This window comes from Poecilia latipinna, unplaced genomic scaffold, assembly GCF_001443285.1.
Source record: "Poecilia latipinna isolate Pla-1442-1.1 unplaced genomic scaffold, P_latipinna-1.0 Scaffold1158, whole genome shotgun sequence".
Taxonomy (NCBI): Eukaryota; Metazoa; Chordata; class Actinopteri; order Cyprinodontiformes; family Poeciliidae; genus Poecilia; species Poecilia latipinna.
The window spans coordinates 114,297-125,382 of NW_015113774.1; the positions used below are offsets into that span (position 1 = coordinate 114,297).

The 11,086-nt window shown below is 36.0% G+C and overlaps 1 protein-coding gene and 2 long non-coding RNA genes across 7 annotated transcripts in view; 1 reads left to right on the forward strand and 2 right to left on the reverse strand.

Moving 5' to 3' along the window:
* Window positions 1–11,086, forward strand: part of LOC106960128 (uncharacterized) — a 33,306-nt gene that overhangs the window by 17,390 nt on the left and 4,830 nt on the right. For both annotated transcript variants that reach the window (XR_001427505.1, XR_001427504.1), the window contains exon 3: window positions 11,014–11,043. This is a non-coding gene — a long non-coding RNA (uncharacterized LOC106960128). The remainder of the gene's footprint in view (window positions 1–11,013; window positions 11,044–11,086) is intronic.
* Window positions 2,202–4,021, reverse strand: LOC106960129 (uncharacterized). Its single transcript, XR_001427506.1, has 2 exons — window positions 3,766–4,021; window positions 2,202–2,555 (listed from the first exon to the last, which is right to left on the reverse strand). It is a non-coding gene; the product is annotated as an uncharacterized LOC106960129 (long non-coding RNA).
* LOC106960127 (protein kinase C and casein kinase substrate in neurons protein 1) overlaps window positions 6,969–11,086 on the reverse strand; it is a 24,141-nt gene continuing 20,023 nt past the window's right edge. For all 4 annotated transcript variants that reach the window (XM_015053066.1, XM_015053068.1, XM_015053067.1 and 1 more), the window contains exons 9-10: window positions 10,269–10,348; window positions 6,969–9,168 (exon numbers count right to left, since the gene is read on the reverse strand). In XM_015053066.1, coding sequence (XP_014908552.1) covers window positions 9,059–9,168; window positions 10,269–10,348 — 190 coding nt within the window. In that variant the 3' untranslated portion in view covers window positions 6,969–9,058. The remainder of the gene's footprint in view (window positions 9,169–10,268; window positions 10,349–11,086) is intronic.

An 11,086-nucleotide genomic window follows, 5' to 3' on the forward strand; every position in this document is an offset into this window, starting at 1 on the left:
GAGTATCCAAAAACTGTAGCACAACCTCAACAAAATTTTATTCAAGTAAAAATTAGCCGTCAGATAAATTACTCTAGAGTAAAAAAGTATTTGGTAAAAAGGCTAACCAAGTACTGAGTAACTGATCAAAACATTAATCACATAATATTTAAAAATTACATCATCAGATGGACCAAAATATAAAGTTATGTGGACATTTTGACATTTTAAAAGGTCAAATACATACAACGACCTTGATGTAGTTGTTTTGTTGTAAAGATTTTGTGGCTACTAAAACTTTTACAACCATTAAGAATAGTTTGAAATACTTATTAATACAAAATATTAAGCATTTTGATCAAACAAAGTTTATTTCCTTAGGGGTCATTCAGGTGAGCTTGCCATAAGTATGCAGGCAGAGCTTATTTTAGCTTAGCTTAGCTTAGCGGATTTTAGCTTAGCTTATTTTGTCTGATCTTATGTTGTTTTATTAGTTTGTCTTGTTGATCTTGACTTATTGCAGCTGTGTGTGCTTCATGCTGGGTTGATTTATCTTAGTTTAGCTGATATGCTCTGATTCCATCTTCTACCAGCTGATCTTAGCTTAATTTATCTGATCTTATTTTACCTGGGAAATCCATAGATAACCTTCATTTATCTTAATTTCTCACAAACCTATTTTTACTCAAGTAAATAATTCCATTTAAAAAATTATTAAAAAGACTTTCCTGTCTTCTTTTCTCAGTGAACAAACTAGTGAATTATTCCCACCTGTTGGACTGGAGTAAAACTGCAGACCTAAACATGATCGGGTTCGGGACCCTAAAGCGCCATCCGTTAAACTGGCTTCACTCCAGCCGCGTTGCTGTCTTGAAACCTTATTGTTGAAGACTTATTGGTGATCTGTGGATTGGATGCTAAATAAATCTCTGCTCGGTGCTTCAGACTCCCTTCACCATTTCAGTTATTGCCTCTGCATTTCCAGGGAGACTTTCTCTCTCCAGAAGGTTCAGTCGTAAACAACTATCAGAATTTTCCAGAGATCCTGATGACAAATTGGTGGCTGGTCTGCTTTTTCCTATCTGGAAATCAATGAGTCTGCCCTACTGGACTGCAGCTCTGACCGGGTCGCCTCCAGAACAAATGTGAAAGAAACAAGTTGGCTTGGATGAAAAAAAAAAAGACCCGGGGCTGAAACGATTAATCGAATTAATCGCGATTAATCGATTATTAAAGTAATTGTCAACTGATTTAGTAATCGATTAATTGTTAACTGAAATATACAGACTCAAAAACAGGTAATTTTCTGAAAGAACATCACACTCTGAGCTTTAATTAAGCCAAAACTGTACAAAAATATACACAATTTTTATTTAAGATATTAAAAAAACCTTTGTAAATATATTCTGCCCAGAATATAACTATCCTCAAGTGGCATAGTTTTAGCTTCACCCGGGACAAACTGAAAAATAAAATCTATTAACAGGCACATTTTGCATCCAGTTATTAATCAGTTAATCCAAGAACAGAGCAGAATGCACTGAGCTTTTCACACTAAAGGAAAAAGCTACGTTGTTGCATTTTCTTTTTTAAAAATTAGTTCAAATGTTTCTTTTATGCATTTCTAATATTGCATAAAATTAGCTTAAGTGGTTAAACAAAAAATCTGTCAAATGTGCCAAATTTTTTCATTTGATTAATCAATTAATCGTCAAAATAAATAATTACTAAAATAATTATCTACAGCCCCACTTATTAGGCAACATCCTGCAATTTTAGACATGATTTTTTTTAACTGCAGATGCATCCTTTGCTATATTTTAGGCAAGAAAATGTTTTTTTGTTTGAATTTATTTGAATAAATGCAGTAGAATTATTTGTTTATCTGCATCTTTTAATTAATTTCTAATATTGTATGAAAAGGGCTTAAATGGTTACATGAAAAATATGGACTTTAAAAAAAATCTGATTAATCAATTAATCGTCAGAATAAATGATGAGTTGTTAAAATAATTAACAGATTAATTGATAATTAAACTAATTGTTATTTGCAGCGCTAAAAGATTTAAATATTCCTGTGCACACAGTGAGACGACTGGCCTGAGAAAAGGTTTGCTTGTTGCGCGTCTGAAGGTTTCGTCTTACCTTCAGCACAAACACAGGCAGGCCGTCCTTCAGAGGCAGCTGCTGCAACAGCAGACACAGCTAATCACCTCGTCGTATAATTTTAAACATTTATTAAATGTCCACATTATCCACATATGAAGTCATTTGCCCCTGGGGATCTATGTGATTTCCTCATTAACTTCTCGAAATGTAATGAGTCACGGAACCGAGTTCTGTGGCTCTATTAATTATTACCCGTCGCACAAGCTGCTCACCATGGCAACCCGAAGTTCTGCCTGTCACCACGCAAAAGACGAGGGTATGAAGAGGTTTTTTTACATCATGCAGCCGGCAGAAACGTCTCTCCCCTCAGTCAGGCCTGCTGGAGTCGGTGGCGCTGATCTTTTAGCTCCCTCTGCTGAGGATTACCGGTAGATCCTCCTTCAGGAGCCGAGAAATGTGAACCAGCACTGCAAAAACACAAAGTCTTACTGAGTATGCTTCTCTAGTTTCTTGTGCAAATAGCTTATTATACTTGCAATAAGACAAAACTAACATACAACTGACTTCTCAGAAAGCCAAAGGAGCATATTTTAAGTCAATGACTATTTCACTTATAACATGACATTCTTGCCATATTTTAAGTTAAATAATCTTCCAGTGGAACAAGTTGTTTTTAAAATCAACATTAAAGAATTTTTGACTCAAAACAAGCATCTATATCTTTCAGAGAAGTTACTTCTGAATTAGTTTTGTCTTATTTCAAGAACTAAGAGATTTGCATTGGAAACTAGACAAAAATACTTCATAAAATGTTGTGTTTTTGCAGTGCATTGCAGAAATACTGAATACTTATTTATCTTTTTCACAAGTACTTCAAATACAAACGCAAAGTTATGATAGTCAAACAAAAGACAGTTTGTTTGAAATAATAAACTGCAATAAACTTAATTTAGGTTCATTTTTAGAACCACATTTTGCTGCTTTCTTTACAATTCTTTAATTGGATTTAGGGTTTGACTTTGACTGGACCATTGGAACACATGGACATGCTCTAATCTAAGCTAATCAATTAAGTTTATTGATGTAGCACAATTCAGCAACAAGGTAGTTCAAAAAGCTTCACATTATAAAAACGCAAAAAAGTCCTAAAAAAAAAATCATACAGTCAACAATCTAATCTAAGTTCTGATTAACTCTAAATATTCAGGTACACTGCAAAAACACAAAGTCTTACCAAGTATTTTTGGTCTAGTTTTCAGTGCAAATACTTCAGCTAACTTGAAATAAGACAAAAGTCACAAGTAAAGATGTAGGAGCTTGTTTTAAGTTAATTTCTTAATATTGATTTACAAAACTACTAGGTCCAGTGGGAGATTATTTCACTTACAGTAAGTAATTTCCCCCATGCTTTAAGTGAAATTATCTGGTCTATATTCACTATTATTTACTTAAAATAAGCTCCTATACTGAAAAGATACTTGGTTAGATTTGTGTATTGTTGCAGTAAAAAGCAGTGGTATGCAAACCAGACGTGTTTGATAATTTAACGGCTCAACGAACCAGAATCAAGTGATGGTTCATTACCAGAGTGGAGATGCACCACATAACAGGTGTAAGCTAATTTAACATTAACCACCAAAATGAAGTTTACATACAGAATAAAATACATAAGCATACCTTGTGCGCCTTCTTCCCAAACATTTAGGAGATGTTATTGTCCGTATCATCCGTTTTTAAAGATTAAATCCAAGCTAACGTTTCCGCTGGCTATTGTCGGTAGCCTCAGCTAGCATCAGCTAGCATTCATCTCTCCATGTGGTGCGTAAATAGTCACGAATTGGTGCAATACTCAATTCCACCGACATATGTCGGTAATACAACAAGGAAGTTATAGAAAAAGAAAATGTCATTAACTATAAATAAATAAACATTTTTTTCTCTTTGCGACAACTACAAGGAAGTTGCGCTAGTCTTCTTCTGAGGTTTGTTTCCTTCAGTGGTTCTTGGTGCAGCGCCCCCACAGGCGAGGAGGGGAACAGCTTTTTCTATGGGTTTGTTTCATGTGAAAGCGAACCGCAGCAACTGAAAATGTAACAAATATTGCACTTTTGGCCCCCAATTGAACCGACTACACTTTAAAAACACTTTAAACACTTTAAAATCAGCTGCGTTGATTGCTAAATAATTTAGCATGCTAGCTCTAAGAAGCTAACACTTAGACACCAGAGGTTTAAGGTTTAAGCATCTCTACATTTTCTTCCTTTTCTACTTAAAAATACCTTATCAATCCCAGAGAGAAATTAAATGTTTTTACATTGCGGATTCAGAGAAAATGAAAATAAATAAAAATGCAAGGTAGGTTTTTGTACTAAAATACACAAATTAATTAATTAATTTATTAAACCTGCATCCTCAATCACTCTCTAAATAAAAAATTATGATAATAAAGTCATAAAATAAAATAATTCAAACATATAAAACGCTTTTTAGGACACCCATACGCTAATCTGGTGATATGACTTTTTGCATTATGTCAACTTTATTCTCTTAATTTTAAAAATTATTCTCGAAATTTTATTTATTTATTTTTTTTCTTAGTATGGCCCTAATACTGCGTCGTACATCTCTGAAGAAAAGTTTTTATAAATAGCTTTAAGAGCTTGTGTAAAGTTGTGCGTCACAAATGGGGTTCTGGTCGGAGAGTGGGCGTCCACATGTTGACCTCGATGAAATCAGCTATGAAATATCTGCAGCTAAGTGGCATCTAATTGAATATAACGCAGCTATTAGCATGCAAGGTCTTTCTCTCATTATTTCCAGTGACAAACAGGAGCCTGGTAATGGCGTGTTTACATTCTGCCTCCACAATAGAGTGAGGAAGAGTTAATGAGCGGAGAGCGTCGCCGGTTTGCATTGAAAAGTGGTTTATTTACAGCAAATGTCATGATTTTAACTGCAGACGTGTGTTCCTATCGGGGATGCACTTGGCATTTTTCTAGTTTCCTTGTTAACCAGCCGAAGCAGAAAGCTCGCCTTCAGCTCTCAGTAATGTTCTGGAGAAAAAAAGAGACCGAGCGCTGGATTCAGACCAACTTTCTGCATCACCAATTACAGGCTTTGTGTCTAAGTGGCCGAGCGCTGAGGCTGCCAAATAAAAGCTCATGACTTATTCGTCTCTTCTCATCTTGGCCTGTTTTTGCTTTGATATTCATCAAAGCATCAGGAGCAATCGCTTCTCTTAAAAAAAAAAAAAAAAAACGAAGCAGCGCTTCTTTAAAGATGATTACTTTGGAAATAACCTGATCTGTGGACAAACGCCAAAAAAATAAAACCCAGACGTCTTCATAAAGAGCTGGCAGCGCGCTTCACTGCAGAGGGACAAAATTTGGTTCGTCATCCCTCAGAATGTTCTCCTTCTGCTTGCTGGAAGTAAGATAAATGGTGATTTCCTTCAAAGGCACCTTATTTATTCCACCTAAATTAGCTATCCACTGTAGATATATGTTTCTACATGTGAAATAAACATTTTTACAAACTTAAAGGGGAAACCATTTTGCAAAATTCACATTTTGCACATTTTTATACTTCCATTTAGGTCTCAACTGCTTCTAAAACAGGAAAACTGGAAAATGAACAGTTTCAAAAACCTCACGATTTGTTACCCAGCAACCCAAGCAAAGGTCCAAATTTTGGTCAGCTGGTTTAACCGCCGTGTAATGGCTGCTGGAAAAGACCATTTGTCTGTTAACTTACCATCCAGAAACCACTTCCTGCATTCTTGTTGGTTGTGCAGGAGGCCCCACTTCTGCTTTTCAAGATGTATGGTTGTATAATTGTGCATCTGTTTGCAGCCATTTTCAGGTGCAGGTGTAAAGGTTGAGTTGAGAGGGCGTGGCCCTTATTTCATTTATAACATGGGGAAAATATCTTGGTATACGTAAAATAATCTGCAATTGGGGGTGGTACTTTTTTTGTACCAATATTGAGGAATTATTGACAAGCTCCAATATCTTGCAGAAAAGTAAGAAAAGACTTAATTTTGGCCAAAAAAATTAACTTTTTTAAATTATGGATTTTCCAACAAAATCTTTACTAATTTTTGTTGTAAGGCTCATTTAACCTTGTAACAATTAATCATAAGGCTGGAAAATAAATCAATAGCAATATATATTGTGATACAATAATTTTTTATAGCATGTTCAATAATCTCAATGAACTTCAAGCCAGAACCGCAAAGCATTCTGGGGAAAGACTTTAGCCGACTCTCTCACTGCCAGCTAAGCTAGACTGGTGAAATCAACCAACTCACTTGCTCTTTTCTGGTTGCCTAGCAACTCACTCTGTGGTTACCTAGCAACAAACTGTTGAGTAACTTGCGTAGCAGGAGTTTTTCCGCTTAAAAAAAAACAAAAATAAACAGTGTGGAGTGAAAATGTGAAAAAACAGGAAAGGTCACAATCAGTTTGGCTGCATTTCAGATATTTAAAACAAAAAAGTTAATTATGGATATGAAACCCTTATTGTGGTACGCTAAAATCGTCCAGCCCTGATTACGCGTCATCAACGCATTCAAATGAACACGAGTTTCTATGTTCACTCCGCTTTTACCTGAAACTGTGGTGGGGAAAAAAAGGCAACAAAAATGTCTTGAAGTGTGAAAATCCCTTCCAGGGGGAAATCGTCATCTCCATTTCTCCAAACCAAAACAAGCAGCTCTCCTGCGTTTTGCTGGAACTGATGTGAAAGCTGCGTCACTTCGGCTCACCTGAACACCAGCGCGGCAGGTTGCTCTGCTGTGAGATCGTCTGTCTGTGACAAACAGGATCCTGAGGGGACCGACGCCATGACGCTGTCACACACACAATGAACACACCTGCTTCTGTTTTTAGCATCAGAGTTTATTTCCAAAAGACATGAAGGCTGCGAATGTATAATTCTCACATGACAGATAAAAGTACAAACATGTATATATGTATATAGAGGAGTAGCTAAGCAAGGCAAAGGAAGCTTTTAATGAAAGGCGTTTCCTTACTTTGGTAAAGATTGTCTCTGTTTCACAGAATGTCTGAAATATTAGCTTAATCTTGAACACTGTAAAAAATGAAAAACAAATCTTAAAGTATTTTTCTAGTGCAAATATCTTACATGAGAAATAAGAAACTTGCAAAGTAACTTTTCAGCAATAAATGAGCTTTTTAATAAAAGCATTGATTAAAAAGCACTAGTTCAATAGGCAGATTATTTCATTTATAACATGAGAAAAATGTCTTGTTAATCTTTCTGATATGGAATTAATGACTTAAAATAAGCTCATATCTTGCTGAAAAGTTACTTGTGAGTTTATTGTCTTATTTCAAGCTTACTAAGAGATTTGGATGAAAAACTAGAACAAAAAATACTTGGTAAGATTTTGTGTTTTTGGAGAGTACATGACCAAATCCACTCCTAACGTGAAATAATATCAAGTCCTGTCTCCAATTTTTGGCCTTCACTTGATACCAAAATATGAAAAATACTGGTAATATTTTTGGTTTCTGCAGTGAAGAAAAAGCCAGAAATATGTCCGTTAATCTGAGGTCATAGCGATGATTACGCTTTGCAGGCAGCAGGCGACACATTTGGCTTCTTTTCCATGAAGATAAGCGGTGATGGTGGAGCAGATCCTGCCGGGTTGTTGGAGCAATTTGAAGACTGAACGTCAAACTTTACCGTTAAAAATAATCCAGAGATCGAGAGCCTGAGCTTTAGATTCATCTAAACTTTTAACGTGGCACCAAAGATCAAAACGTTTAACAAACGGTTGGCTTTTCACTCGGCTTGCATTACAGTTGAGGCAATGCAGAAATGTTGAGTTTTGCTAATTCTGCACAAAATAATCAGCTAATTTAATTTCATTAAGGTCAAAGAAGCAGGTCACTATTAGCACTGATTAGTCGTGATTAATTGATTAATCGGCATTAAAGACAAACATGAAGGAAGTCCCTTCTAGAAAAGGTTAAAACTTTCATGTTGAAACGTTTAGCTGCACTGAAGGAGATTTTTAGGAAACTACAGAGCAGTGACGTCATTTCTGCAAACTAAGAAAATGTAATCCAAGAAAACCAACATATTCTGCAGGAAGTGCAACAACAAAATGCACAATAAAGTATTTCTGATTTATGGCAAGAAAGATCTAAACTCCCTTTTGAACCTGGGAGCAACTCCAAATGCAGAAAACCAGAATGTGTCGCCATTAATTAGGATTGAGTCCAGAAGTTTCATTTATTATGTCAGAATAACATCATGTATGAAAAAGGCTGAACGCTTCAGGCATCTTTGCTTAAGTTTTGTTTATTTTCTCCTAAAAGTCTTTGGAAACATGAAAAAGTTTGCAATTATTCTTCAGATTACTGTAGAAATCTGCCATGGCTGCTGATTTGGAGACGTTACGGAGAAATAAAGCGATCAGAGAGTTCATATAAAGCTCCATAAAGAAGCTGCAATAATTGGCTCTGGTTTATGTGATTGTTCCTTTGCAAGCAGAGAAGTGGAAAAGTGGAGGTGAAATGCACTTTAGGTATTAAAGCCCCACAAATTAAGACGCACTTAGTGTCACTTCATTGAAGAGTTTTTGTTTTTTACCTGGAGGCTCCAAACGATTTTCACCTTCACTTCTGCAGCAGCTTGAGTTTTAAAAGTAAAGTGAAAAAATGAAACAAGATAAAATCTCAGTCTTGTAGCTTCAATGCCAAACGTTAGCGTGACTTTATACTCCAGCATATAGTTGTCATGGTTACATAAAGGGATCGCTTGCTTGTATGTTTGTCTTAAAACATTCATTAAAAAAAAACGTACAAATCTGTTTGTCAAAACAGGTCAAAGAAGGTTTTCGTGTTTGGAAAACATCTGGGTTTTAATTTTTTAATGTTTCTGCTCAGAACCAGACGCAGCACCAGGTTTTTTTTACCCATTTCCATTCGGTTTGTGGAAACTATACGACCTCCACGTAGTTCGCCGGGTAAAGCCCCTCCCAGCCTTCGTCCTTCTTCCCCCGACACCAACCCTGATCATCCTCATCCTCGATCTTCAGAAACTCCTCACCTGCAGAGGCAGAGAAACTTCTTACACTCATATTCTGGACCGCTTCCTTTAATTTTCATGGATTTATTTAATAAATCTGGTGCAAAAGGGAAACTTTGCACCTTTGTTGCACTTAATTTTATTTAGAGGTGTCAGATTAGATAGAAGGGACTGAAAATGGATCCTTATTACACGGTTAGTAAAAAATATGTTGAAGATTATGAATAGCTTTGCTTCATTTTACACTGAAGTCACTGAAACATGACAGCTTTAGTTAAACGAGTCTCAAATTATTTCCATCTAAAGTTTTAGTCAAAAATTCACAATAATCTGGATTATTCAGCTCATCATAAGAGGAAAAATGAGATTTATCTTCCAAAGTCCTATTGAGAAACAGGACATTGAACTCGTTTATTCATGTCAGTTTCAAACTAAACATTTAATTAACGAGCTAAATATTTAGCTTTAAACTAAAAATCTGGCTTGAGAATTAAATATTCAGTTTTGAAGCTAAACATTTTCCGTATTTTCTGCACTATAAGTCGTACCAGACTATACGGCGCACCGTCGGCTTTTGAGGAAATTGAAGGTTTTTGGGTGCGCCTTATAGTGCGGAAAATACGGTAAATGTTTAGCTTAAAACCAAATATTTTATCTTTAAATATTTTTTAGAAGCTAAATATTTATATTATTTTGTGAGTCTAATGGGTTTAAACTGACATTTAGATAAATATGAACGTATAACATGGTGAAAATATGACTTTAGAAAATTAATCAATATTTGTTTTCTCTTAAATAAATAATCCAAATTATTGCTGCTAATTTTTAAAGTGCGACTTTACAAACGGGACCCCATGGACTAAACTTTTTGTTAACCTCTTTATTGCAACGCGTTCTTAATGAGCAGCAGCCAAGTCGCCATTTTGAAACGGAATGAACCGACTTGGTGTTGCTTTAAACTTCTGCAAGAAGAATCTTATAATCTTTAATTTTTAAAATAAAAAATCGATAAAATAATCAGTTCTTTTAGATTTTTGTGGCTCACCCAGAGCCTGATCTAAAAAGCTTGAAGGTTTTCCATAAAAAGATGTGAAACGTGGCAAATGAAGCTGCTCGTTTACCTGCTTTAAAGGAGAGTTCATCCGTCTCCTGACCAACATAATCGTACAGAGCTCTCACTCTCACGCCGCCAATCATCACACTGACAGGAAGAAACACAAAGTTTGATCACAACAGGCAAAAATAAACTCATACATCCATCTATAGATGGAAAGGTACATGTTTGTACCTTTCCTCCCTCCATCCATCAATCAGTCAGTCCTCCAAACCACCAATCCATCCATCCATCCATCCATCCGTCCGTCCATCCATCCATCAAACCATCCATCCATCCATCAGTCCTCCAAACCACCAATCCATCCTCCAATCCATCCATCCATCCATCCATCAGTCCTCCAAACCACCAATCCATCCATCCATCCATCCATCCGTCCGTCCATCCATCCATCAAACCATCCATCCATCCATCAGTCCTCCAAACCACCAATCCATCCACCCATCCATCCATCCATCCATCCATCCATCCGTCCCCCAAAGTGTCTTTAAATTCCACTTTTTCATTTTATTCAGCAGCTGAACGATTGACCTCAAACATCCAAACTGGTTTTGGCATAAATAAAGTAAACCAACATTATGGTAGATCCGATCTGAACAGGATTAGAGAAATGTCTGGATTAAATTTAAACACCAGGAATATTTGACAGACCAAACAGCTGAATCATGACCCCAACAGATCCACTAACCTCTTCTCTATTGTTCCTTTCTTTTTCTCCACCTCCTTCTTCCCCTTTTTGCTTTTCTTCTTAGGTGAATAATCCTTTGAAAGATTTGAATAAGGTTTAATTTAAAGCCACATAACTGAACTTTGCTGTAAAAGTCA